This window comes from Passer domesticus, chromosome 1 (genome assembly GCF_036417665.1).
Source record: "Passer domesticus isolate bPasDom1 chromosome 1, bPasDom1.hap1, whole genome shotgun sequence".
Taxonomy (NCBI): Eukaryota; Metazoa; Chordata; class Aves; order Passeriformes; family Passeridae; genus Passer; species Passer domesticus.
In genome coordinates, this window is record NC_087474.1 from 658,700 (window position 1) to 684,024 (window position 25,325).

Below are 25,325 nucleotides of genomic sequence, written 5' to 3' on the forward strand. Positions count from 1 at the left end.
CAGCCCTGCAGCAGCTCCAGGTCCTTGTGCTGCTGGATCTGGGGCAGCTCTGCAGTGGGGTCTCACCTGAGGGGCAGAATTCCCATTTCCTGCAGCCCAGGACAGGGGGTCTCTGGCCACTCTCTCCCCCACCAGCATTCCCAAACTGGATCCCAAAGCCCACCCATTCTTCTCACCCCAGCTCTGCCCAGCCCGGCCTCAGCAGCTGCTGCGACCATTTGAAGTCTGTAAACAGAAAACTTCCAAAACTGACCTTTATGATTCACCACTTTCTGTGCATCCCTCAGGAAAACGATCTTCAGGATGAGGAGAAATGACCACTGCTGGGACCAGCCTTGCTGGAATGCCAAGATCCACGAGCTCCTTCCCTTCTCCTCCTGCCCATGCAGGAGCAGCTCCAAGCAGCCCACGAGAGGATGTTCAGCAGGAGACCCCAGCCCTGGAGACCCCCAGCCTATCCAAGGGGGAATTCCCAGCTGGAATGTGGCTTTCATGGTGTGTCCTGAACCCAGGGCCACAGCTCTGTCCCTGGGCTTTTCCTTCCTAGGGAATGGGCTGTGGGCATTGCAGGGTGCCCAGGAAGAGGTGCCACTTCTGAGGCACAGCCTCTCACTGGGCACGGCAGGGAATGGCTGGAATACAATCCAGACTGGATTTGGTCTCAGCCTAACCAACACCACAAACCCTGCTGCAGCTCAGGAGCCTGGCAGGAGCGCAGGACAGAGGCTGGCACAGCAGCTGGATGGGACAGCAGTGGGACAAGGCCCCCCAGCCCACCCTGGCACAGCAGAGCTGCCCTTGCAGCGTGATCCAAGTGGGAAGCAGCACCCCAAGAGCAGGGATGCAGCACTGCTCTGCTGCAGCCACCCCCTGAGCTCTGCAACCCTGCCAGGACCTGTCCCCCAGCAGGGTCTGCACTTCTGCCATGGCTTCCATCCTCCCCCAGCTCAGGTTTTGTGTTTGCTCCTCTGCAGTTCACATCCAGCCCCAAACCAGCCCCATTCCCACACAGCAACAATCCCCAGCTCTTCCCGCACACCAAGGCAAAGGAGACTTCACAAACTCCACAGGCTTTGTACAAAAACCGCTTTTTTTTGCTTTTATTTCACAAAATTGGGTGGCTGCTGCAGGAATCAAACCGGCCCTATACAGAGATCAGGTGAAAAATGGGCACAGGGATTATTTATACAGAAACAAAAGAGAGTCCAGGACCCAGGTCCTCGGCAGGATCAGCACTAGGACAGTAAAAAATAGTCTCCACCTGGATCCTGGGAACTGCTCACGCTAAAAACAACCTGAGGTTACTCTAAACTGCACTAAGGGCTGCACCAGAAACCCCACGCTCACCCCAAAGACCCTGGAGGGGAAGGAAGCCTTGGGAAGGGGAAGGCCCTGGCTGCTCTGCGTGGAGTCCTGCTGGAAGACCTGGCAAAGCCTTGGTTTGGAAATGCTGGAAGTGGTTCTGGAGGTTCCAGAGCTTTTGGGAACCTCTCCCCAGCCCAACCCCAACTCCCACCTGGACAAAAGCCACCCCTGAAATGAAGGGGCAGCATCCAGACCCTCTGCAGGGAAACCCCAAAGGCTCCTGGGCCAGGAGGAGGGCACAGAACCCCAACCACGGCAGAAAAGGAATTTTTGCAGGACTTTTGCCCAAGTTTGGGCAGCCTGGAGGTGTGCAGCAGCAGCTCTGGAGCGCTCCCAGCTCTGCCTGCTGCAGCTGCTCCCTCCCCCAGCCCTCAGCTGCACTGGGGGGACAGCAGCTGTCCCAGCATCCAGAGGTAGTTCTGGCATTCCCATCCCAGCCATCCCAACCCAATCCCAAATTCTAGCACTTCTTCGCTACCTACTTTTATTTTTTTTTTTGTTTGTTTTCTTCATTTTAAAAAGTACAAAGTATATGCTCCAAAAAGAGGGACTAAAAATGGGGGTTATTCCTCAGTTGGCTACTGCACCAAACTACTCAGGGAAGGTCCAACTACCACCTCCAGAGGCAAAGGAAAGGTAAAATCCGGAGCAAGAGAACTCCTACCATTGAGTGGTTCTATTCTGATTGATTCACTCCTGGTTTCACTCCCATGGATCAATAGTTCCTGTAATAAGTTAGAGGCAGCTGTGGCTGCAGCCACCAGGAATCCCTGCAGGCATGGCTGCTGGGCTGTGCCCTGCTGCTCCTGCTCTGCTCCAAGCCCTGGTTTGGCCTCTCCTCTGGGTGCTTTGCTCTGCCCAGAGACCCTGGAACACCCAACCCCCCGGGCTGGGCACGTCCTAAAGCTCAGCTCCTGCCCTAAAACCCGCATTGTTTCACCCTGTGGGAGAGGCCCAAGCTCAAAGCACCAAGGGGAAGGAAACCAGCGTGGAGCTCAGCCAGGCAGGCAGGCCAAGGGGCAAAGGGCTTCCCAGCAGCATGGAGGCACTCCTGGCATCCCCCTGCAGCTCTCCCCAGGGCACGCCGCCGTGCCAGCCGTGCCAGCCCCACAGCACGGCCGGGACAGCAGGGGACACGTCCCGGGGAGCAGGAGGGAACTGAGGAATCCTCTTTTGGTCACCACGGTGCTGCTGTGGAAGCTCCTTCCTCCGCCCTCGGCTGCTCAGGGAGCGGCTGAGGCCGGCGGGGCTCCGGCCGGGGGGGGAGTCACTCCTTCTGCAGGTGGCTGTGCTGGGCCGGGGTCTGCAGGGACAAACGGGACAGTGAGGGACAGGGAGGGACACAACGGGGGCTGCAGGGACAAACGGGACAGTGAGGGACAGGGAGGGACACAATGGGGTCTGCAGGGACAGGGAGGGACACAATGGGGTCTGCAGGGACAAACGGGACAGTGAGGGACAGGGAGGGACACAACGGGGTCTGCAGGGACAAACGGGACAGGGAGGGACACAACGGGACAGGGAGGGACACAACGGGACAGGGAGGGACACAATGGGGTCTGCAGGGACAGTGAGGGACACAACGGGACAGGGAGGGACACAATGGGGTCTGCAGGGACAAACGGAACAGTGAGGGACAGCAGGGACAGTGAGGGACAGCAGGGACAGGGAGGGACACAACAGGGACAGGGAGGGACACAACAGGGACAGGGAGGGACACAACAGGGACAGGGAGGGACAGCAGGGACACAACAGGGACAGGAGGGGGACAGGGAGGGACACGGAGAAGGGACACCACGCCCGCGGGTCTCCAGGCCATGGGACAGTCAGTCCAAGGGGAATTCCCACAGCCAGGACCCAGGAATGGCACCATGGCAGCTCCCAAAGCTCTGCTGCACCTTTCCCACCACCCAGCACTGCATGCACTCCATGAGAGAGGGGAAAATTCTCCTATTTTTATGGACAAGATGCTGGGGATGCAGCTCAGCAGCTGGCAAATCCATGCCAAGCAACCTGCAGAGCTGGAACTGGCACCTCTCCCCTCCCAGCTCTGTGCTGGAGCCCAAATTGCAGCTCTTCTCTGTTTAAACCAGTTGGAACAAAGGTTTGGTACCAACAGAGGCTGCTCCTCCCTCTGAAGGATGGATGTAGGTTAAAGCAGAGGAACCCAGGGATGGAGGGAAGGAAGGGGGACACCAAGGGCCAGCCTCGTGCCCAGAGAGGAGATGCTAATGGAACATGACTGACTTGTTTAGCAGGGGAGGAAAAAAGAGAAATTAAGAGAAGGGAAGAGAGCAAACAGGAATACAACCTGACACAAGACATTCCCAGTGGTAAAGGCTCGCGAAAAAGGAGGGAAAAGTAAGGAAGGCTGGGGAGCAGAGCCCAGCCAGAAATAGCACAGAGTTCTCCCACTGGGCTGGGAACGCCCGTGAGTCACAGCTCACAGCAGCTCCTGCTGCTGGAGCCAAAATCCAAAGGGCTTTTCCCAATTATTTTTTGGGAGAGGTGCTCCAAGTGATGACAATTGCTGCTCGTGCAGCGAGAACCACGCCGAGCGTTTTGGGGGTGAGGATTCCTGAGCAGCAGCTGGGCCAGGCTGCAATTAATAATGGCAATTTTATGGAGGAATTCCTGATGGAGAATTCCTCAGCCATTCCTCCCTGTGCCAGCTTGTCTTCTGCCTTCTGGGCTTGGCCACACTCTCACACTCATTCGAGCAACTCCCACACCATGGCTCCTGATCCAGCTGCTTTTTTGGCTGCCATAAATCAACTTCATTTTTGGAGGTACAGATTTTATACTGGGAATGCTCTTTACACGGTTTATCTTCTCCTTTTTCCTAATCAGGACTTCCATGCTCCAGTTCCAGGGTGTCAAGTTTTCACTGTGGAATTATTGAACTGGATCCTACTCTGACCTCCACTATTTAGGAATTATAGTTAATTCCTGACCCTCCACTAAAGTCAGGAGAGGCTTTTGATCATCACCACCAAGGCTCTGTATGGTTATAAATAAAAGAAGGGATGTATAAATAAAATAAAGGACAATGGGATGTGTTGGGATGCCCAGAGGGCTGAGGAGCACTTAAAGCTTGCAGCACATCCCTGGCAGCACTCTGGGGCTGGCAGCACACTCAGATCCCATATTCCTGAAGGAAGAGGGGGTTTGCAGGGCAGGGGAGCCAGGACTATCCATCCCTGGAGGGAGCACTTACACATTCCATTGGGAGCTGCCAGTGTGCTCAGATCCTGCTATTCCCACGGGGAGCAGGGGGTTTGTGGGGCAGGGGGTTTGTGGGGCAGGGGAGCCCAGAACCACCCCAGCATGCTCAGATCCCACCATTCCCACAGGAATCAGGGGGTTTGTGAGGCAGGGGAGCCCAGGACCACCCCAGCATGCTCAGATCCCACCATTCCCACAGGGATCAGGGGTTTCAGGGCAGGGCACCCCAGCATGCTCAGATCCCACCATTCCCACAGGAATCAGGGCGTTTTTGGGACAGGGCACCCCAGCATGCTCAGATCCCACCATTCCCACAGGAATCAGGGGTTTCAGGGCAGGGCACCCCAGCATGCTCAGATCCCACCATTCCCACAGGAATCAGGGGTTTCAGGGCAGGGGACCCCAGCATGCTCAGATCCCACCATTCCCACAGGGATCAGGGGTTTCAGGGCAGGGCACCCCAGCATGCTCAGATCCCACCATTCCCACAGGGATCAGGGGGTTTGTGAGGCAGGGGAGCCCAGGACCACCCCAGCATGCTCAGATCCCACCATTCCCACAGGAAGCAGGGGTTTCAGGGCAGGGCACCCCAGCATGCTCAGATCCCACCATTCCCACAGGGAGCAGGGGTTTCAGGGCAGGGCACCCCAGCATGCTCAGATCCCACCATTCCCACAGGAAGCAGGGGTTTCAGGGCAGGGGACCCCAGCATGCTCAGATCCCACCATTCCCACAGGGAGCAGGGGTTTCAGGGCAGGGCAGCCCAGCATGCTCAGATCCCACCATTCCCACAGGGAGCAGGGGTTTCAGGGCAGGGCAGCCCAGCATGCTCAGATCCCACCATTCCCACAGGAAGCAGGGGTTTCAGGGCAGGGCAGCCCAGCATGCTCAGATCCCACCATTCCCACAGGAAGCAGGGGTTTCAGGGCAGGGCAGCCCAGCATGCTCAGATCCCACCATTCCCACAGGGAGCAGGGGTTTCAGGGCAGGGCAGCCCAGCATGCTCAGATCCCACCATCCCCACAGGGAGCAGGGGTTTCAGGGCAGGGCAGCCCAGCATGCTCAGATCCCACCATTCCCACAGGGAGCAGGGGTTTCAGGGCAGGGCAGCCCAGGACCGAGCTCCCCCGGGGCTGCACTCACACATGCCGTTGGGGGCAGGCAGTGGCACGCGTGGCCCCAGCAGGTTCCCGGGCAGCGGGGCCATCCCGGGCGGGGCCGGCCCGCCCCCGCCGTGCATGCCCGCAGACATCATCCTGCCCGCCAGGGGCTGGCCCGGCAGCATGGAGCCCGGCCCCGGCAGCTGGCCTGGAGAGAGGGACAGACGGACACCGTGAGGGACAGCGACGGGCGGGGCTGTGCTCCCAGCCAGGCACAGCCTGCTCCAGCTGTGCGGCTCCAGCTGTGCGGCTCCAGCTGTGCTCCACACCCCAGCAAACACCTCCTCACCCCCCAGCACCCCTCCAGGCAGGAACAGGGGGCACCTGGAACCCCTTCCCAAGGGAAAAGGGGGACACAGCACAGGCAAGCAGAAAGGGCATCCGTGGGATCCAGGTGTTGGGAAGCAAACGGAGACACAAGGCAGCAGAGAGGAGCCTTGATGGAAAGGAGCAGCCATGAAGCCTCATGGATAAATTCCATGAGAGAACTGAAATCATACAGTTAAACCTGGGCTGCACAGGAATTCCTACTATGATTCCCTGTTTTGCTGTGAGGCTCTTCCTCTCAAACCAGCTCCATGGGAGACCTTGCTGCAGCTACAACACCCGGCCTTGGGCACCTGCAGCTTGGATTGGTGCTTTAAAACCTCATCTGAGGGATGGTTTGGCATAACCCAATTCCACCTCCTTCAACACACTTCCATGGGGGGACAGTATTGCATGAGACAGGGATGGAAACAGCTCCTGCCCCTAACACCAGGAGAGGGGGAAGGACCTGAGAGCTCCAGGAGAGCTGGAGAGGGACTTGGGACACGGGACAGGACCCAGGGAATGGCTTTCACTGCCAGAGGAATGGGATATTGGGAAAACCATCCAGTTCCAAGCTCCCAAAGACTCAGAGGCTTTGTAGCAGCAGGAGATATTTGCAGCTATAAGGGAAAATTAATGTTGATAGGGAATAAAAATATAAAATCTGGAACAATACAGCTGTGTTTGAGAGGCCCAGGAAAGGTGGGAACTGAAATTCCCAGCCTGGGAGCTGCCACCTGACAGGAGCCTCAATAATTTGGCCATCCCTGAACACCACGGGCCTACGAGAGTCTCTCTCACTAACGAAGTGATTAATATTAAAATCCCTCTTCTGAAACACCTGAAGCTGAATCAGACTTTACTACACACCGAGTGGCTTCAGTGAAACTCCAGCACTGGGCAAGAATTCCTTCAGGGAAAGGCTGCCAAACCCACAGGGATGTGAAGATGCAAGAGTGTTTTATATGCAAATCAACCCCAGCTGAGCTAAAACCACCACTGAACAGAAACCAAACCTACTTTATAAAATGTCTTTTCTTCATAAATGCAAAGTGTGCCCCATCCCTGAAGTGCCCAAGGCCAGGCTGGACACTTGGAGCAGCCTGGGACAGTGGGAGGTGTCCCTGCCATGGCAGGGCTGGCACTGGGTGTTTTTTAAGGTCTCTTCCAACCCAAATCAACTCCAAGTGTCCCAGCAATGCTCACTGGGAAGCTCCCTCCTCCCTGGGCCATGGAGTTCCTGAGCTTTTTTCCCTGTTAAACCTTGGAGGTTTAAAACCAAGCAGCTGAAGCTGTGCATAAGCTGAGAAGCTCCTCTCTGTAGGGTTTTGGCCACCCATTTTTTCCTATCCTGACACGGGCTGCAACATTTTAATCTCACAATTAGCTTAGGGAGCTGGCAGAGGAACAAGCCCATCCCATCCCAGCCCCAAAACACCCAAGCTGAGAGCACCCAGGCACTGACCCCATCCTGAGTGGGATTAAGCAGGGGAAATCACGGCTGCCACCACAGCAGAACCAAGGCCCTGCTCCTACAGAGATGGTTTTGGTTTTTTTCCAAGAGAAAGCGCTCCGAGACAGCGGCTCAAGCAGAAAATGTGCAAGTGTGACCTACATAGGGGGGAGAGCTTAGGAGCAGCAGCTGCAGGAAGAGATCCAGCCCAAAGGTTCAACACAACGAGATTTAACAGACTGGAAACCCCTCAGACAGAGGGGCTGGGCAGCTTCACCTTCCCCTGCTGCCAGCGCAGCTCCACATCCCAGGGAAACAGGAGGAACTGCCTTTAGAGCCTCTCCAAGGTATTTATCTCCATTAAAAAGCCTCTCCCTCTATTAAATCAGCACTTGAGGAGCACTGGGCTGATAAGCAGCCAGAGGGGTTTTTGTTTTGATGCATGAGGCTTGGAGCTGATCCAAATCCTCCAGCACCTCTCCCTGCCCAGCCTGGCAGGACGTGGGAGGGCATGGAGCAGCCTGGGGATGAGCCCAGCTGACAGCCTGCTCTGCTGCTGCTGGAGGAGCTGCCTCCAGCCTGACACGGCAGAGAGCAGCTCCAGGGAATGCCTGCTGCCATCCCAAGGTGTGCTCCTTCCCACTGGGAACGGGTTTCACAGGCTCTGGGAATCCTGCAATGGTCTGGGTTGGAAGGGACCCTGAAGCTGATCTCATCCCAGGGATATTCCAACTGCAAATCCACCTTCCCTCCCCCTCCCCAGCCAAGCAGTGTGAATAATTAACACAACAACTCACTGAGCCTCGTGTCTGGGGAAGGAGAGGCAGAGTTTCCACTTCACTGGCACCCAGCGTTTCTGTTCCTGCCCCTCCCGGGCCAGAGCCTGCTCTGGGGCACCATTCCTGGGGCACCATTCCCTGGGGCACCATTCCCAGAGCCAGCCCTGCCCCAGGGCACCATTCCTGGGGCACCATTCCTGGGGCACCATTCCTGGGGCACCATTCCCAGAGCCAGCCCTGCTCTGGGGCACCTTTCCTGGGGCACCATTCCCAGAGCCAGCCCTGCCCCAGGGCACCATTCCTGGGGCACCATTCCTGGGGCACCATCCCCAGGCTCCCACAGCACGTAGGAGTCACTGGAGCACCCCTGGGGAGCTGCTGCTGTCACCCTCCCAAGGAAAGGATCCCCCACAAACACCCCAAGGGGAGCTCAGCCCCCAGAGGGGAGGGGAGGGGAGGGCAGCACAGTGGAGCCACTCTCCTGGGGTCTCTCTGGTTTGCTGCCCGAGCCCAGGAATTCTGCAGTGGATCAGATATTCACTGCTCCAGCCCCACACAGCCCAGCTGCAGCACAGGGAGCCCAGCCTGGTGTCACTGTTCCTGTGTCCCCGACCACCCTCACAGCTCCAATCCCAAATCACACCCTGCTTCCAAGGGCAGGGGTCAGCTCCAGCCCCTTTCACACCCCCTGACTTGGATCTCCTCTCATCCCACTGCTCCCTGCACCTCCCAGCAAGCTCTGCACAGCTGATGGAGAACTAGGAAGCACTGACAGCTGTTGGGGAATTTTTACCTAAAGGAAGTGAACTCAAAATCCTTTTCTGTACCCAAAAAGCCCCCTGGAATCATCACCAGTCCAATAAGGAAGCAAATAGCATCCAGCAACTCAAATTAAACCCAGAAATAATGAAAAGCTCAGCAGCTGAAAACCCCAAGCCCAAAATTCCTGACAAAGTCCTTTTTTTTTGAGTATTTCAACCACTGACAGAAAAGGAGGTAAAATCTATCAGGGAAAAGGTTATTAAAATTGCTCATCCAGCTGTGGTGGGATCCTGCCCTCCTCATTCCATTTCTGCCTTAGGTCAGAAATTCTTCACCAGCTGAAAATCCCACCTGAAGGAAGAGTTAACAAAGACAGCTACTAATTCCCAGCTCTCTCTCTTCCTCCAAGGCTTTCCAGAAGTTTCTCCTATTCCACACCATGGGCATCACCAGAACCAGGAGTTCTCATCCCACTGATCACCAGCCCAGAGCTTGAAGAGAAATCAATGCAGTGCCCAAAGAGGTAGCACGAGAAGAAACTGGGAATTTGATTTCCTATTACAGTGACAAGGTGCAGCTCTTCTCAGTGAAATTGGAATCCAACTTTGTTTTCTTATTCTAAAAGTTTTCATTCCAGAGCAAAGGGGAGAACAAAATAAGCTCAGGGAAAATGAATTCCATGGTCCAGCAGAGGCAGATGGGCCATGCCAAGGAGAAGTGGGCAGCCCTTGGCTGGAGATGTTCTCCAGATGGGTCCAGCACTGGAGATGTTCTCCACCACCAAGTCCAGACTGGCACCTGAGCTAAAAACCATACTTCTGGGAAAAGCCTCACTTTTAACTTTTAGGTAAGAGCTTGACTTTAGTGCTTCTGCCCCTGAGCAGGGATTTATCCTCCTCTCTTCCCTCTCCAATGCCCTCTCAGATCCTTTGCTTCCCACCATCCCTGCAGCTACAACTGAGCCCAGAACCTGCCTGGAGCCACCACAGTGAGGTCAGCAGTGAAGCCTGGCCAGCACAGCACGAGCTGGGCAGCAATTCCCAGCCCAGCTGCTCCGTGGTGCTCCCAGATCACCCTCAGGGGTTTGGGGGTCTCTCCTCCCCATCCCTGGCAGTGCCCCAGGCCAGGCTGGACTCTGGGGCTGGAGCAGACTGGGAAGGTGTCCCTGCCCAGGGCAGGGGGTGGCACTGGGAGATTTTCAAGGTCCAACCCAAACCATTCCAAGATTCCATGATCTCCTCACACTCACCAAATTTTGGGATCTCCACAAAGGCTGCAGGAGACTCGGGGGCAGATCCCCTGAGGGAACTCACAGGTGTGGGGTGAACAAGCTGAAGTTCAGGGGTTTGCCATTTCCTCTCCATGCTCTCCAGCCAGAATAACTCAACTGTGCAGCCAAAGGGCTCTGGCAGCCCTGGGCCTGCCAGGCACTCCTAACAAACCTCCTCTGGAGAACCCAAGGCATGAGCCCCCTCTGCCTCCTAGGCAAGATCAGCTGGGCTCTGGCTGGAGACACACAGGGGTTTGCTCCTAACCTAGAGTGGGCCTCAGATTCTTCCCTTTACAAAAGCATCAAAGCAGAGAACTGTCAGAGGAGCTGAGGGCAGGTCCTGGTCCTGGGAGCCAGGAATGAGGGGTTGCTCCATGGAATGAGACAGCTCTGGATGCTGCTGGGAGCCAGGAGAGCTGAGCCTCAGCAGGGCTTTGCTGCCTCAGCCAGGGGAGGTGCACTGGGAGAGTCAATCTATTGAGCAGCTTTAATCAAACCTGGCAGAGAGATGTGGCTAATGAGCAGAGCCCCCTCCCTGTCCCTGCTCTGGGAATGCAGAGCCTGGGAGGCTGTGAGGAGCTGCAGTAACACAGGGCTGTGTGAGCCAGGGGAGTCAGCAGCCCCAGGGCACAAATCCAGCCATGCTTTAACCTTGTCCCACTCCCAGTCTCCCCAGCAGCGTGGGAGGGACAGCTGTGGGTGGATGTGCCAGGATTCCCTCTGGTTTCATTTGCCAGTTGTCCCTTCCCAGGTTATTCCTTCATGAGAGCATCCCTGAGCTGTCCACACCCCACAACAGACCCAGGATGTTAAATCTGAGTCTAAAACTACACCCTGTTTTATCACACTCCCAATCCAATTCCAGCAAAACCCACACCAGCTCCCAAACAGCCCCAGGGACTTCTGTCCACAGCAAACCCAGGAACTCCCTGAGCCTTCAAAGCAGAGTGAGCCTGAGCCTCAGCAGACACCTCCTCCCTCCTGCCCAGCCAGCAGAACTCTGCACCTGCTGAGGGAACCCACCTGGATTGCTCTGCACACCCACTTGGATTAGATACTTCCCATTTTCCTGCTCACCTGCAGGTACTGCTGTTTTCCTGGGCCCTTCTGCTCCTTCCCAAACCAAACACTTTTTGTCTCAAGAGGAAAACTCAAGTTCCTGCAGCTTCTTGTTGCCATGTTCTATGTGGATTATGACACTCAAGCTTTCCAGCTTCTTCAGCAGCTTGCTGAAGAAGCCAAAAAAAATCTTGCCAAATATTTTTGGCTAATAACTGATCAGGTTTTCTCCTGGAGCAGGTTTTGGTCAAGCTCCCCCTCGGCTGTATCCAGTCCCACAGCCAGGTTCCCACATGCTAGGCACTGTTATTTGATTTTATATTAGCATTTCAACAACCTTTAGCAAATAAAAGCTGCTAATTCACATCATCACCTGATCACTCCACCCTCTGGAATCAGAAGCACCCACCCTTGGAGACAGCCAGCCCTCAGCAGGACAAGTGCCCTGGCAGCAGGAGAGGCTGCACTGGAGCTGCCAGGTGACTCCTCTGGCCAACAGGGCCCTGTGACCCTCCCCTGGCAGCACACAACCCAGGCAGGACACAGGAACCTCTCACAGCCAGCTCTCCTGCCAAAGAAGGTCCTGAAGGAGCTTCCTGCCCCTGCTGCTCCTCCCAGTCCTTCCCCTTAATTTCTGTACATTTGGTGTGCCATGAGCTGGAGAACTGGAGGAGCGATTGTTTCTGAAGGAGCATCTGCTCAGATCACCCAGCAGAAAGCAACTCTAAGGAAACACAAATAACCTAAAAACATCTGGAAGTGCTTGGGGCAGCTTCAGATTTCACTTTAGAGCTGGAGTGTCCCAGGCAGGGGACTCCCAGCCCTGCTGGACAATCTGCTCTGGGGCTGATGAGCCCCCAAGGCAAAAAAGGAAGGAATTTCTCCTGCTGGTGCCCAGTGCCTCCCACCCTGGCACTCCCCCACTCCTGACTTCTGGGGTTCCCCCCCTCCCCACATCTGGAATGGGACTGGGAGCTCCACAATGAACCTGCAGAAGGTGCAAAGCTCATCTTTGCAGCAAACTGTGTCTGCCAGTGGCACCATTATAAACCAGTAGCCCAGACCACCCAGGCCCTCCCCTGGCAGCCCCTCTCCCCCTGGGCCCACGCCCCAGGGGCCAGGGCAGGAATTCCCTGCTCCCAGCTCTTACCTGGCTGAGGTGGGTGAGGAGGTGGCATCTGGTGGTGCATCATGGGGTAGGGTGGGGGCTGCTGGTGGGGCAGCAGCCCTGGGTGTGCTGGTGCCCCCAGGGGGTTGATGCCAGGCCCGGTGGGGTGCTGGTGGGGCTGCTGGGGGTTCTGGCTGTGCTGCTGCTCCATTTGCTGGCGAGCCCTTAGCTCGGCGTACTTGAGCTGCTCCATGTGGAAGTTCTGCCTCTCTGTCAGCAGCTGCTGCCTCTGCTGCTCCAGCTGTGCCAGGAAAAGGGCAAAGGACAGAGGTGAGTTAGCAATGACGCATTTCAAAGGTGCTGCTGCTCCAGCTGTGCCAGGACAGGACAGAGGAGCCTCTGCTGCTCCAGCTGTGCCAGGAAAAGGGCAGAGGTGAATGAGGAATGATGCATTTCAAACATCCCCCTGCCTCTGCTGCCCCAGCTGTGCCAGGACAGGACAGAGGTGAGTCAGCAATGATGCATTTCAAAGGTGCTCCTGCCCATCAGTGGGTTGGGGAGGAAGAAGCCTCTCATGCCAACCCCACCAAACCCAAAAGGAACTGCTGTCCTGTGGCTGTGTGCAGCAGGTTCTGGGAAAGGCTCTGGAGCTTTTTGTAGCTGGAACACATGAATTCACCTCGTTCTGTCCTAAAACCTCTCAGCAGCACAGCTCCTTACTCACTGAGCTCTGCACTGAGAGCTCAGCCCTAGCACAGCTCTGGAAGAAATTGGGGCTTTTTCTCTCCACGTTCTGCATGTTGGAATGAGGGAGAACATGAATTTCAGGGGATTTTCTAGGTAAGCCTGGAGCAGAACGTGTGTGCAGCTGCAGGAGCTCAGGGATCACAGGCAGGATCCTTCTCCATCCTCTGAGTGCAGGAACTGGATGTCACAGCAGCCAGACACACATTTGCACTATTAAGAGCTTTATGTAAAAAACCTCATGTCATTTAGGCCAATTACCATCAAATAGGCTACTTTGATTAATTAAGAAGTCATGTAGACAGTGAGCAACCTGGCCTAGGGAAGGTGCCCCTGCCCTGGGTGGAACTGGATGATCCAGAAGATCCTTCCTACCCAAAAACCAGCCTGAGATTCCATGGAAAGAAAGAAAGCATTTCCTACCACGGGGCATCTGTATGATGGGTCAGTCCTAGAGAAGGAAGTGATATTTGACTTATTTCAGGAATATTGACACGTTCCCACGTTATGAGCAGAGCCGGGGCTGCGTGACTCGTGTACAAATCCTGAAGCACTGTTTTAAGGTACACTCCACGACTCGGCTGAAAAGCAGGTTGCCAAGGAGACTCTCACCTAGCACGAGTTCTCCAAAAATCCCAAAGCTCCCTCAGTAGTCGGGGCTGGCAGGCTGGCTGCTGACGAGGCAGGCACGGGGAGGGAAGGCAGCTCCACAGAGAGGGCATTGAGCAGCCCCAGATGGGCCGAGCTCATGAATGAAACATGAGCCCGGCCGGGGGAGCCTGCTCCCGGCCACAATGGCATCATTCACGCTGCCCTGGCTCTTTTCTGCTCTCCTATGCTGAGGGAAGCACCGATAAATCCACCCCACCGGGGCAATGGGGTGTGTGGGGAAACATTCCCGAGGTGGCAGACAGCTGGGAGAGGAATTCCTGCAAACGACCCCAAACAAAGGCTCAGGCAACACTTTTTTGTTCCTTTGAGATCCTTTTGTGGCCCTGCTTTGCTCTCTTCGAGGCACCCCATCCCGTTACAGTTTAAAAGAGTCTTTACAAGGATGCACAAACAGCAGCCAGTGCCTGAAAATTCACATTGGAGGAGGAAAACCAGGGAAAACTTCCCTTCTACACAATCCCTATGCTTGGGATGAGAAAAGACAGCTGGACAGAGGAAAAAAGGCACAGAAAGACAAGTTATGATGTGAGCTGGTGCTGAGCCAAGCTTAAGCTTGGGCTCTAGTGCAGACCTAAAGCCCTGGTTCTGCTGCAGGCTCTGTCCCACCTCAGACACAGCCCCCAGCTGCTCCCCACACTGGCACTGAACTTCTCCAGCACCACATTTCCAGTGGGAGCTCCAGCAGTGACCTCAGCTGCTCCCCATCTCCCTCATTCCTGCAGCTGGAACGAGGCAGGAGCAAGGCTGAGAACCTTCAGCAAGGTCAGCCCTGCCACAAACCCCAGAGTGCCTGGCTGGGAGGGTCTGGGTGTCACCCCCCTGGCAGGGCAGGGTCCCTGGGCTGTGTCCAGGGGGGTCTGGGATGTCTCCAGAGAGGAGACTCCAGCCCCCCTGGCAGCTGTTCCAGGCTCTGCCCCTCCATGGACAGAGGCTGCTCCTGCTCTGAGCTGGAGCTCTTGTGGTTTGCTTTGTGGCCACTGCTCCTTGTCCTGTCACTGAGCAGAGTCTGGCTCCCTTCTCCTGGCACACAGGTTGAGGATTTGTGTGGATGGATGGGATCCCTGGAGCAGGCCCAGCTCCTGCAGTCCCTGCTCATCAGGGATGCCCCAGAGCCCTGAACATCTCTGTGGGCCCTGCTGGACCCTCTGCAGCAGATTCTGCCCACAAAAGCCACTCAGGAAACCAGCTGGAATTCAGGGAGGTGGCTCTGGGTGTCACAGCTGACAATGCCCCAGTATCCAAACCCCTTTCTGTGCTGCTGTGGAAGTGGTGCACCAGGAGGGGCAACTACAAACACTTAATGTTCAATGATAGAATAAATCAGTGTGCCACAGCCTCACCTCCAGCACAGGACTTCCTTTCGGGGGAACTTCTCCATGGAAGGGTGGCCAGGCCTTGGCAGGGGCTGCCCAGGGAGGCCTGCAGTGCCCATCCCTGCACGTGTCCCTGAGTGCTCTGGGCTGGGGACAAGATGGGCATGGGCACAGCTGGGATTCCATGGGCTGGAAGGGCTTTTCCAACCTCAGGGATTCCTCCCTGAACAGAACCAGCAAATCAGGTGCCATCAGGAGCTCTGGGTGGGCCAAGCTCCACCAAGAGCCCCTGGTCTCCCACGCTCACTGCTGGCAGTGCTCAGCTGCAGCACAAATCCATGTTTTGCCTGAGCTGTACCACCCTGCAGCCTGCAGCACTGACTCCTGTCAGCACTCCCAGGCCCTGCTCCTCCCTGCAAGGAAAAGCCAGGGCTGCAGGAACGACAGGCACAGCGTGCAGTGGCAGCCAGGAGGTTCTGCTGCTTTAATTATTCCACTAAATATCCACAATGACAGGTGAAAAGAGCGAATTTAACCACCAGGAAGCCAAGGGGAAAATCTGTATGCACATTTTTAAAAAGGGAAATGTCATATGCCTCAAAAGGGAGGGAAAAAACCTCCCTGTCACTAATGGAATATATCCCCCAAAGAAAGAATCTGCAGGGAACCTTTCCAAAAGAGTTGGGTCCATTTCCTGAGCTGTCACTCAAACACAGACTGAAACACTGGAGGATGGGGAGCAATCCAGAAATTCCTGCTGACATCCTGCTCCAAGAGAAGCCCACATCTTGTCAGACTCCATCAGTGTGATTAGGGGAACTCTGGATGGGAAAAGGCTCTCCATGGAGAGGGTGGGCAGGCTCCCCAGGGATGTGGCCATGGCATCAGGCCTGGCAGGGCTCAGGGAATGCCTGCAGGATGCTCTTGGTCACATGGCTCAGTTTTGGGTGCTGTGAGGAGCAGGAGTTGGACCTGGTGCCCTTTTCATGAATGGAAATGTAGGTGTAACTCCATTAAATTCACACAGAAGGGTAAATGCAGCAATCCCTGGAATTATGAATCAACATAACCCAGTTTGAATCTTCAACCCACCCATAATAACTGTCTACTCACAACAATGAGGCAGCTACACACAGAAAAAAGAAATTAAAAACTGGCCATTCTGATAGAAATGAGATTTTGAGTCATCTTTCAAGCAGCCAGAGAGGAAACACTTCTCCAAAGCCTCTGGCACTGCACGTGACACAACTGCTGGTAATTCCTGAGTAATCCAGGCCAGACAGCTCCTCTCCATGTCCTGACCTCACTGCTCCTTCCCCTCTGCTGAAGCTGCTGCTGCCTTCCCAGCTCAGGCAAACCCAGCAGCAGCAGCACAAGGTGAGGCTGGCACTCCTGAGCATCCCCCTTCCACCTCCACATCCCACTCCAGGGCTTTCCCAGGAGCTGCTCTGAGTGCCCCCAAAAACCTGAACTGTCTCCTTGGATCAGGAGGAAAGGCACACAGGGCTGGCTCCCTCCCCTAGGGAGGGGTGGGGGTCACCCCTTTCCCTCTTGCCAGGGAAAAGCTGCTCTGAGGCAGACACAATCCATGTGCCAAGGCCACATAAAGCTCAATTCCAGGTTCCTGCTCAGGGTAAGGATGAGGAAGCAAATCCAGAATACCCCAGTGTGCTGCTTATGGAACAAACACTGGATGGAGGACAGGGCTCAAATGCCACTCTGGGAGGGAATTATGGCTTCCAGCTGAAGAAAAAGGACACAAAGAGAGGAGAGGAGCTGCTGGTTTTCCAGATGCTGGCCCACAGACCTCTGCAGTGAGAGCTTTAATCCCAATTCCACTTACTGCCTCTTTCTCCCGGTCCATGATGGTTTCCAGCTCCTCAAAGTGGCGAAGCTTTATCTCCAGCTTCTTCATCTGAGTCTCCACCAGAAGGGCCACCAGGGACTTGATCTTCCTCTCCTCCACAGCTGCCAGGTGCTGGGGAGGAAACACAGGGGTTGTTCTGTGACACTGGGCACAGGAAGGGGCTGGGGCAGGGAATCATCCAGCTTCAGCCATCCTGTTCCACTTCTGGACAGGAAACTGGGAATTAGATAATAAATATAAATATTATGCTGGGAACCAGAGCCCTTGGAAGATTATTAAGGTTTAATCAAATAAATAGGTGTGAAGGTTTCATGGAAGAGGCGTGGAGGATGCTCAGAGCTTTGCCAGCACTGGGCACAGGGAGCCCTTCCAGTGGGAATGCAAATGAGGGAGAAGGACTCCACTCTGTTCAGTGGAGTCAGCTGAGGGTCACCCAAAAAGCTCCAGCAGGACACACACAGGAGGCTGTGACCCAGAATGACCCCCAACCAGAGAGATGGCACTGCCATGTCTTTGCCATTAAAATAGATTTTTCTCAAGCAGAAAGCAAATTGATTTTTACAAGGATTAACTCCATGCCATTTATATCCACACATAAATACCACCAGAGATCTGTGTATATATATCTGATACACGAGGCAGCCATGGAAGTGTTTCACACCCTCAGAGAGTGACAAGTGTGGTCATGCTGCCTCTCCCTGCTTGTTCAAAACCTGCTGCTCAGCAGAACCCCTGCGAGTGCAGCCTGCCTGGGGGCTCTGTGCTCCCAGAGCAGCCCAAGGACACAGCCAAGGGCTGCCTGCCACAAGGGAAAGGTGAGGGCTGAGGGAAACAAGGGAAAGCTGCAGCTCATCCAGCTCCAGCTGCAAACAGACCCTTCTGAGGGAGCTGGGCCCCAAACTGGCCCAGAACTGGGACAAACACCGAGCTGGAGGAAAGCAGCATTGAAAACCTCCCCGGAACCCTGAGCAGAATCTGAATTTCTCAAAGCCATGTGACACCGTGCCATTGACAATGTTCACCTCCCTGACCCAGCAGCAGGGAGGGAGGGCTCAGTAAATGTGGGCAAATGCACTCCTGACTCTCTAAAGTGAATTTCAAATCAGGTCTGAGAGAACCAGAGTGACTCCAAGCTCATCCAACAGCACATCCCTGAGAAATTCCAGCAGCTGTTCCAAAACTGACCGAAGTGCTGCACACAAAATAATGAAACAAAGCTGACAGAACAGGAAATTTCACATTAAATAACACTGTTCAGTAAAATAATCTCGTTTGTATGAAAATTTGGAGTGAGGGAATCACCTGGGGATACAGAGTCTTCCAGCCAACATTTCACTCTGCTTCACATGTGCAATTTTAATAATGAAATGGGATGAACATCTGATCAGAGCACATGATTAGGTAAAGGACAGTCTCAAAATACACCTTGGAAAGGAAATTATCCCTGAGGTTTTCCTAGACAGACTCAAAGAGGCTCAGCCTGGCACTACCCAGGGCTTTCCATGGGCAAAGGACAAATCCCTACAGCTGCAGCTGAGGAAAATCAGGAACACAAATTCAGTGGTAATTTGTAGTGCCTGATAAACCCATCACTGCACCAGCCTGGAGTCATAAATGAGCAAGTGAGCCTAAGGAGCTTTTCTAATCTAAATGATTCTATAAAAAAGAATCATTGAATCCATGAATGGTTTGGGTTAGAAGGGACCTCAAACCCACCCAGTGCCACCCCTGCCGTGGCAGGGACACCTCCCACTGTCCCAGGTTGCTCCAAGCCCTGTCCAGCCTGGCCTGGGCACTGCCAGGGATCCAGGGGCAGCCACAGCTTCTCTGGGAATTCCATCCCAGCCAGGAATTCCCAATTCCCAGTCTCCCATCCCTCCCTGCCCTTTGGCAGTGGCAGCCATTCCCTGTGTCCTGTCCCCAGTCCCTCTGCAGCTCTCCTGGAGCCCCACTGGGATCAGCAGCCTCCAGCAATGATCTCTTCAGCCCCAGGCACCTCCAAGAGGAACTTGGGGAGGCCACGAGATCAGTGTTTGGCAGGAGGTGAAACTGGGACCAGGACAGCTCTGGGAAGGGGAAGAGATGCATCAAGAGCAGCAGCTCAGTCCCAGCTGGAGCAGAGCAGGAGCAGCACAGGCCAGGAGCCATCAGGGACACTTCTGCACAGAAAGGGAAAACCAGCTCACATTGGGTGTCCATTGAGAGGAAAATGAGCAGAAGGTACTTCAATTCTAATGCTGTTTGTTCAGAAACCAGAACCTGTGAAAACACATTTCAGTTGCTGGTCTGTGTGAAATACAGAGTCTCACCCTGAACATTCATGTTCACCATTTCTCAAACAGCACAACTCAACTCCTGGAAGCCACTGATCCCAAAAGAAAAAAAAAAAAAAAAAAGAAAAAACCCCCAAATAAACAAAACCCCCACTTCAATCCCTTGTCTTTAACCCCCATCTACACTCAGAATCCAACTGCAATATTGCTCTGATACAAAATCCTAAGGAAAGCAGCTTTTCACATGACCAGGCCTAGAGTTTATGATGAAGAGTTTAATTATTCCTCAGACAAGACACAGACCACCCAAAGCTCTAATATTGTCTGGCTTTTCAAGGGAGTGGGAAGAGAAATCCCTGCTGAACCTGAATTCTACTCTGAAGTGTCAACCTCCTAATTACAATACATTATTCCCTGTAATGGAAAGCTGAAGCTCTTCCAGACAATTATTATTGCCATAATGAAAAGTGCCATCAGCCAGGCCCCTGCTCCCTCCAGCTCCTCATCTCCAGAGGAAGGAGCAGCAGCTCATCTTCACTTGGAGCAAATGGCCCTCCACAAAACACAGATGAAATCTCATGTCTCCTCACACAAATCCAGCTCTTCCCAGCTTGGCTGAGGATATCTGTGAGTCTGATGAACTGAGAGCCACTCTGGACCCTGCACTTCACCAAAATACTGAACCTCAGCTTTGCTGCAGTTTGGGATTTTACAGCCTGGTTGGAAAGGTAAGATCTGAAACATCCTCCATGCCCTGGGTTCAGAAGGAGGGACTGCACAGGACCCACCATCCTCACTCTGGGGATGCAGCTGGGGAAAAAGTCTGAAGTTAGAGTCAAAGATCAAAGTGGAAAAGTTAATAAAAACCTCACTCCATGGAAATCCATCAGGAATAAACACCCAAGCCTTGCTCTTGGTTTCTATAAAGCAGGTGGATGTGGAATGTGGTACTGAATCCAAGAGCGATTAAAAAAATCCAAATTAAAATTTGAATCCAGAGAAATTTGTAAAGAGAAAACAGATTTGAAAAAGATACTCTAAAAGCAGTGAAAGCAGTGTGGTTCCTGCAAAAGGAAAGGCAAGACAACGTGCAATTAGTAATTACAGGGTAAAGAAAAGCTGATTCAACACAGCTCATTAGAGAGCACACACAAACAGGAGTTCAGGGGACACACCAACGTGCTTTTAACAGAACTCTCAACAGAACACAGATCATTAAGGTGTCTGAAAGCTGCAGGGCCAGGACTGAGCACCCCCCTGTGCCTGCCCCACGCAGAGCCCAGGGGCTGGTGTGGAGCCCTGGGGCAGCAGGAGAGGCCATGGGAGGCTTGGTGCCCCTCAGCACCACTCAGACCCCCGGCAGCCAAGAGCCTTGCCAAGGAGTCACCCACACTTTGGGGCTATTCCTTAGGGTCATAATCACCCAAGGAGCTGCTTAATTAAACCTGTTCATTATCTCCCCCAGGGGCTCAGGCAGAAGTGAAGGCAGCACTTGTGCTCTGTCTCAGGGAGCAGAGGGTGAGCTCCCCAGCTCTGGGAGCCAGGAGCACTCCAGGCACAGCTCTGCTGTCCCTGGCAGCCCGGCCCAGCCTGCTGGCACAGCACCAACCTTGGCTTTGGTGGCAGCAGAGGCCAAGGCAGCAGCTGCAGCTGTGGCCACGTTTCCTTCCGAGATCTCGTGCTCCACTTTCTTCTTCCCAGCCTCGGCCTCTTTGTCCTTGCTGCCATCAACGTTCTCCTTGTTCTCCTCTGCCTCCTTTTCCTCTGCAAGACACCCAGCCCAGGCTGTTACACGTGCTCCCGGCATGGCAGGGCACCACGCTAATTAGTCAGGCACTAATTAACTCATCCCGAGTTCCAGCACTGCTCCCCATCCAAATGCTGACAGGGGAACCCCGGTTTGAGAGGATCTGGACCAACAAATGGGGTGACTTTAAATGCTTTTCATTCCCATCCTCTCAATTCAGCACTGCCATCAGCTTCCCCTCATCATTTCCAAATCAATTCCATCAAATCCAAATTATTGCACATGGTGCTAAATCCTGAATCTAAGTTGCAGGAAAAAAGCAATATATCCATTCCCATCCCTGGCAGTGCCCAAGGCTGGGCTGGACAGGGCTGGGAGCAGCCTGGGATGGTGCAAAGTGTCCCTGCCCATGGCAGGGGTGGCACTGGATGATCCTGACAGTCCCCTCCAACCCAAACCATTCCTTGATTTTATGAGGCACAGGGGAAATGACAAAAAGAATAAGGTTTTATATAGATGTTGTTACTCCTCAGCCTGTTAAAATCCAGACTCTGCATCACTTCCCAGGGAAACTGAGCTGAAATATTAACTTCAATAGCAGTGAGCAGAGAATCCCAGAATGGTTGGGTTGGAAGGGGCCTTGAAGCCCATCCAGTGCCACCCCTGCCACGGGCAGGGTCACCTTCCACTGTCCCAGGCTGCTCCCAGTCCTGTCCAACCTTTAGCAGTGCTCCAGCTGTTCCACTTCCTTGCATCCAAAGTGATCAAATTTTGTGGAATTTGGGCAAACCCCCCATTTCCATGACCCACAGGCACCTGGGGGCTGCAGCTCCTCCACCACGCCCAGGGCTGGAAGCTCAGGGAGGGATTTGGTGCCTGAGCTGTGCAGGGAGGCTGAGCTGGAGCCTCTCTGAGCTCAGAGCAGCCCAGGGGAATGCTCCCAGCTGGGCTGGGCCTGTCCCAACCCTCTGGGGAGGAGCTGAGCAGGGGCAGCTCTCCTCACCTGCCTTTCCCAATCCTCTGGGGAGGAGCTGAGCTCCTCACCTGCCTGTCCCAAACCCTCTGGGGAGGAGCTGAGCTCCTCACCTGCCTGTCCCAAACCCTCTGGGGAGGAGCTGAGCTCCTCACCTGCCTGTCCCAAACCCTCTGGGGAGCAGCAGAGCAGGGGCAGCTCCCTCATCTGCCTATCCCAAACCCTCTGGGGAGGAGCTGAGCTCCTCACCTGCCTGTCCCAACCCTCTGGGGAGGAGCTGAGCAGGGGCAGCTCCCTCACCTGCCTGTCCCAACCCTCTGGGGAGGAGCTGAGCAGGGGCAGCTCCCTCACCTGCCTGTCCCAACCCTCTGGGGAGGAGCTGAGCTCCTCACCTGCCTGTCCCAACCCTCTGGGGAGGAGCAGGGCAGGGGCAGCTCTCCTCACCTGCCTGTCCAAGCCCTGTGGGGAGCAGCAGAGCAGGGACAGCTCCCTCACCTGCCTGTCCAAGCCCTGTGGGGAGCAGCAGAGCAGGGACAGCTCCCTCACCTGCCTGTCCAAGCCCTGTGGGGAGCAGCAGGGCAGGGGCAGCTCTCCTCACCTGCCTGCCCAAGCCCTGTGGGGAGCAGCAGGGCAGGGGCAGCTCCCTCACCTGCCTGTCCCAACCCTCTGGGAAGGAGCTGAGGAGGGGCAGCTCCCTCACCTGCCTGTCCCAACCCTCTGGGAAGGAGCTGAGGAGGGGCAGCTCCCTCACCTGCCTGTCCCAACCCTCTGGGGAGGAGCTGAGCTCCTCACCTGCCTGTCCAAGCCCTGTGGGGAGCAGCAGGGCAGGGGCAGCTCCCTCACCTGTCCTGGGCTCGGCAGCCGCGTCGCCCTCGGGCTCCTTCTCGGCGCTGCGCTCGCTCTCCCCCTCCGGGGCCTTCTCCCCGTCCTCAGGCTCGCTCTCGGCCTTGCTCTCCACCTGAAGGGGTGCCAGTGGTGGGACAGTGGCAGGACAGAGACAAGATACTCACTGTTTGGTCACGGCCTTACCACGGTGGAAGAGGTGACATGCTAAAGGGTGGCTGCTGCTCGAGCCAAATTTGAGAAACAAACCCAAAATGTGGATAAAAGTAAATGTAAACTGGAGCAAGTCCAGTGATCCAGGCCCAGCTGGGTTACTCTGTGGGCACAAAAACTCCTGAACTAAGATCACAGAATCATGGGATGTCTGGGAATATGCAGATTTCCAAGCCCTGAGTGAGTCTTCATCACTTATCTCTTCTGATTATCAGGGAGGCAGAAGAACTACCTGAAAACAGAGTGGGAAATAACCCCAAGGCTGCACTGATCAGCCCCAGGTTAGCCTGAACTCCCCACCTGGTGAAGGAGGCAACAAGAAATATCTCCTGTTGCTGCAGACTCCAGAAGAAGCCACTTCCATTTATTTATCAGGAATGTAGCAGGAATTAAATAATAAATAAACAATTTAAATTTTAAATTATTAAGTAATAAAGAAGCAATTTCAATTTAAAAATTAAATTTACATATACAATTAAAATATTGATTTTATTAACATACACATTAAACATCATTATACTAATACATAAATAAATAAAATAGTAATAATTTAAATACTAGAGTAATTTAGCAGTAACTAAACTGGCATCCTGGAATTCCTGGTTTAATCCCATGTCTGAAACACCCACTGCAGTTTGAGGTACGTGTCTGTGGACACAAGTTATGAAAGAACGTGTGCACAAACGTGACCACAAACGTGTTCTTGTGCTCATTATCAACAGGTTGAAGGATAATGATAATTAGTGCCTGAACAGCTGACCTTTACCGGCAGGGTGGGTCACCCCCAGCACCACAAATACATGTGATGGGGCCAAGGGCCAGCCCGGAATTCCTGTGGGGAGGCTTCTCCGAGGCAGAAATGCCCTCAGGCAGAAACGGCTGAGAAATAACTGAGAGTGTCCTGAGAGCCCTGGTGGCAGCCATGTGCCCAGAGCCCTGCCCCAGCAGTGCCCTGCCCCAGCAGTGCCCTGCAGTGCCACCCCAGAGCCCCCCAGGTCAGGGTGCCCCCCAGTGCAGCTCCAATCCCAGTTCCCACAGCATTCCCCATTCCCTCCCTTCCAGAACACCCCACTGATCCCTCATTCCACACTCCAGCACTGAGCTCTGTGGAGGCTGGGAACTGTCCCTGTGGGGGCACAAACTGCCACCTGTGTCACAGGCACCCTAAAACTCCTGAATTCAGGACTGAAGTGCCAGCAGACCCCAACTCACCTTCTCTGCTGGCTGCCCCTCTGCCTCCGTTTCCATCTTCTCCTCCTCAGCTCCATCTGAGAAACAAACAGGGAGGGTTTCAGAATTGTCCCCACAGTCACCCTCTGGTCTGGGCTCACTGAAAGCTGCTGTTCTCCATCAGTGGCTTCAGGAAAGGGCCAGCACTGATCTGAGGGCTCAGGCTGCTCCAGCCCTGCCCCGGGGCACTTCCATCCCCCCCAGCCCTAACCAGACCAGACAGGGCCCAGCTGATGCTGAAGTGAGACCAACATGAGGACAGAAGAAGGAATAATAAAGATGATGATTAAGAAGTCTCTGTCCCAGGTGCTGGATGGGTGAACCTTGTAGCAGGAGTGCTGGAAGTGCATCCCCATGCACCATTTGATAATTCATTTATTGCTTTATACAACACTGATTTAAAATGTTCCTCTAATGACAGCTGGTTCTGGAGATCAGGGGATGCCAACCAGCCATGGGAACACCATGGAGGTGCCTGGATGATGTTCTAGAATCCCTGATATTTTGTGGGACTGTTCAGAAGTTCAAGAAATCCTAATTTATCCACAGCTCTACAAGGAGAGATGAGAGGAAGCACAAGCTCATGGTCCTGGCCAAGGATTTCACAATTTATATAGAGGCATTAAAGGAGCTTATTTAGATCCTGGACTGGGGTGATGCAGAATTGCTGGTGACAAGCCCTGATCCATCTCTAAGCTTCTGAAGACATCAGCTGGTGCTGGGGTTCATTTTCAGTAATCCTCATTTTCCTGCTAATTCCTGTGTGCTACACTGAGGAAAAACAAGGTACAAAGTGTTCTTCTTGAACAGCAACAGCTCTGTAGAGAAATTTTTACACAAGTCCCTTCCATATATAACAAAAACCAACTAAAATGTCTGACTGAAGGGTAATAGTTTTCCTCTTGGCCTATTTTAAGATGATAAACCCACTTATCTGAACTATCTGCCACCATAATTCAA

At 54.3% G+C, this 25,325-nt stretch overlaps 1 protein-coding gene across 1 annotated transcript in view; it reads right to left on the reverse strand.

Moving 5' to 3' along the window:
• Nucleotides 1–1,072: 1,072 nt before the first annotated feature.
• SMARCC1 (SWI/SNF related, matrix associated, actin dependent regulator of chromatin subfamily c member 1) overlaps nucleotides 1,073–25,325 on the reverse strand; it is a 67,939-nt gene continuing 43,686 nt past the window's right edge. The window contains exons 22-28 of the mRNA XM_064410926.1: nucleotides 24,348–24,403; nucleotides 22,923–23,037; nucleotides 20,969–21,123; nucleotides 17,063–17,197; nucleotides 12,533–12,791; nucleotides 5,734–5,898; nucleotides 1,073–2,668 (exon numbers count right to left, since the gene is read on the reverse strand). Of these exons, the coding sequence (XP_064266996.1) occupies nucleotides 2,589–2,668; nucleotides 5,734–5,898; nucleotides 12,533–12,791; nucleotides 17,063–17,197; nucleotides 20,969–21,123; nucleotides 22,923–23,037; nucleotides 24,348–24,403 (965 nt within the window). The 3' untranslated portion in view covers nucleotides 1,073–2,588. The remainder of the gene's footprint in view (nucleotides 2,669–5,733; nucleotides 5,899–12,532; nucleotides 12,792–17,062; nucleotides 17,198–20,968; nucleotides 21,124–22,922; nucleotides 23,038–24,347; nucleotides 24,404–25,325) is intronic.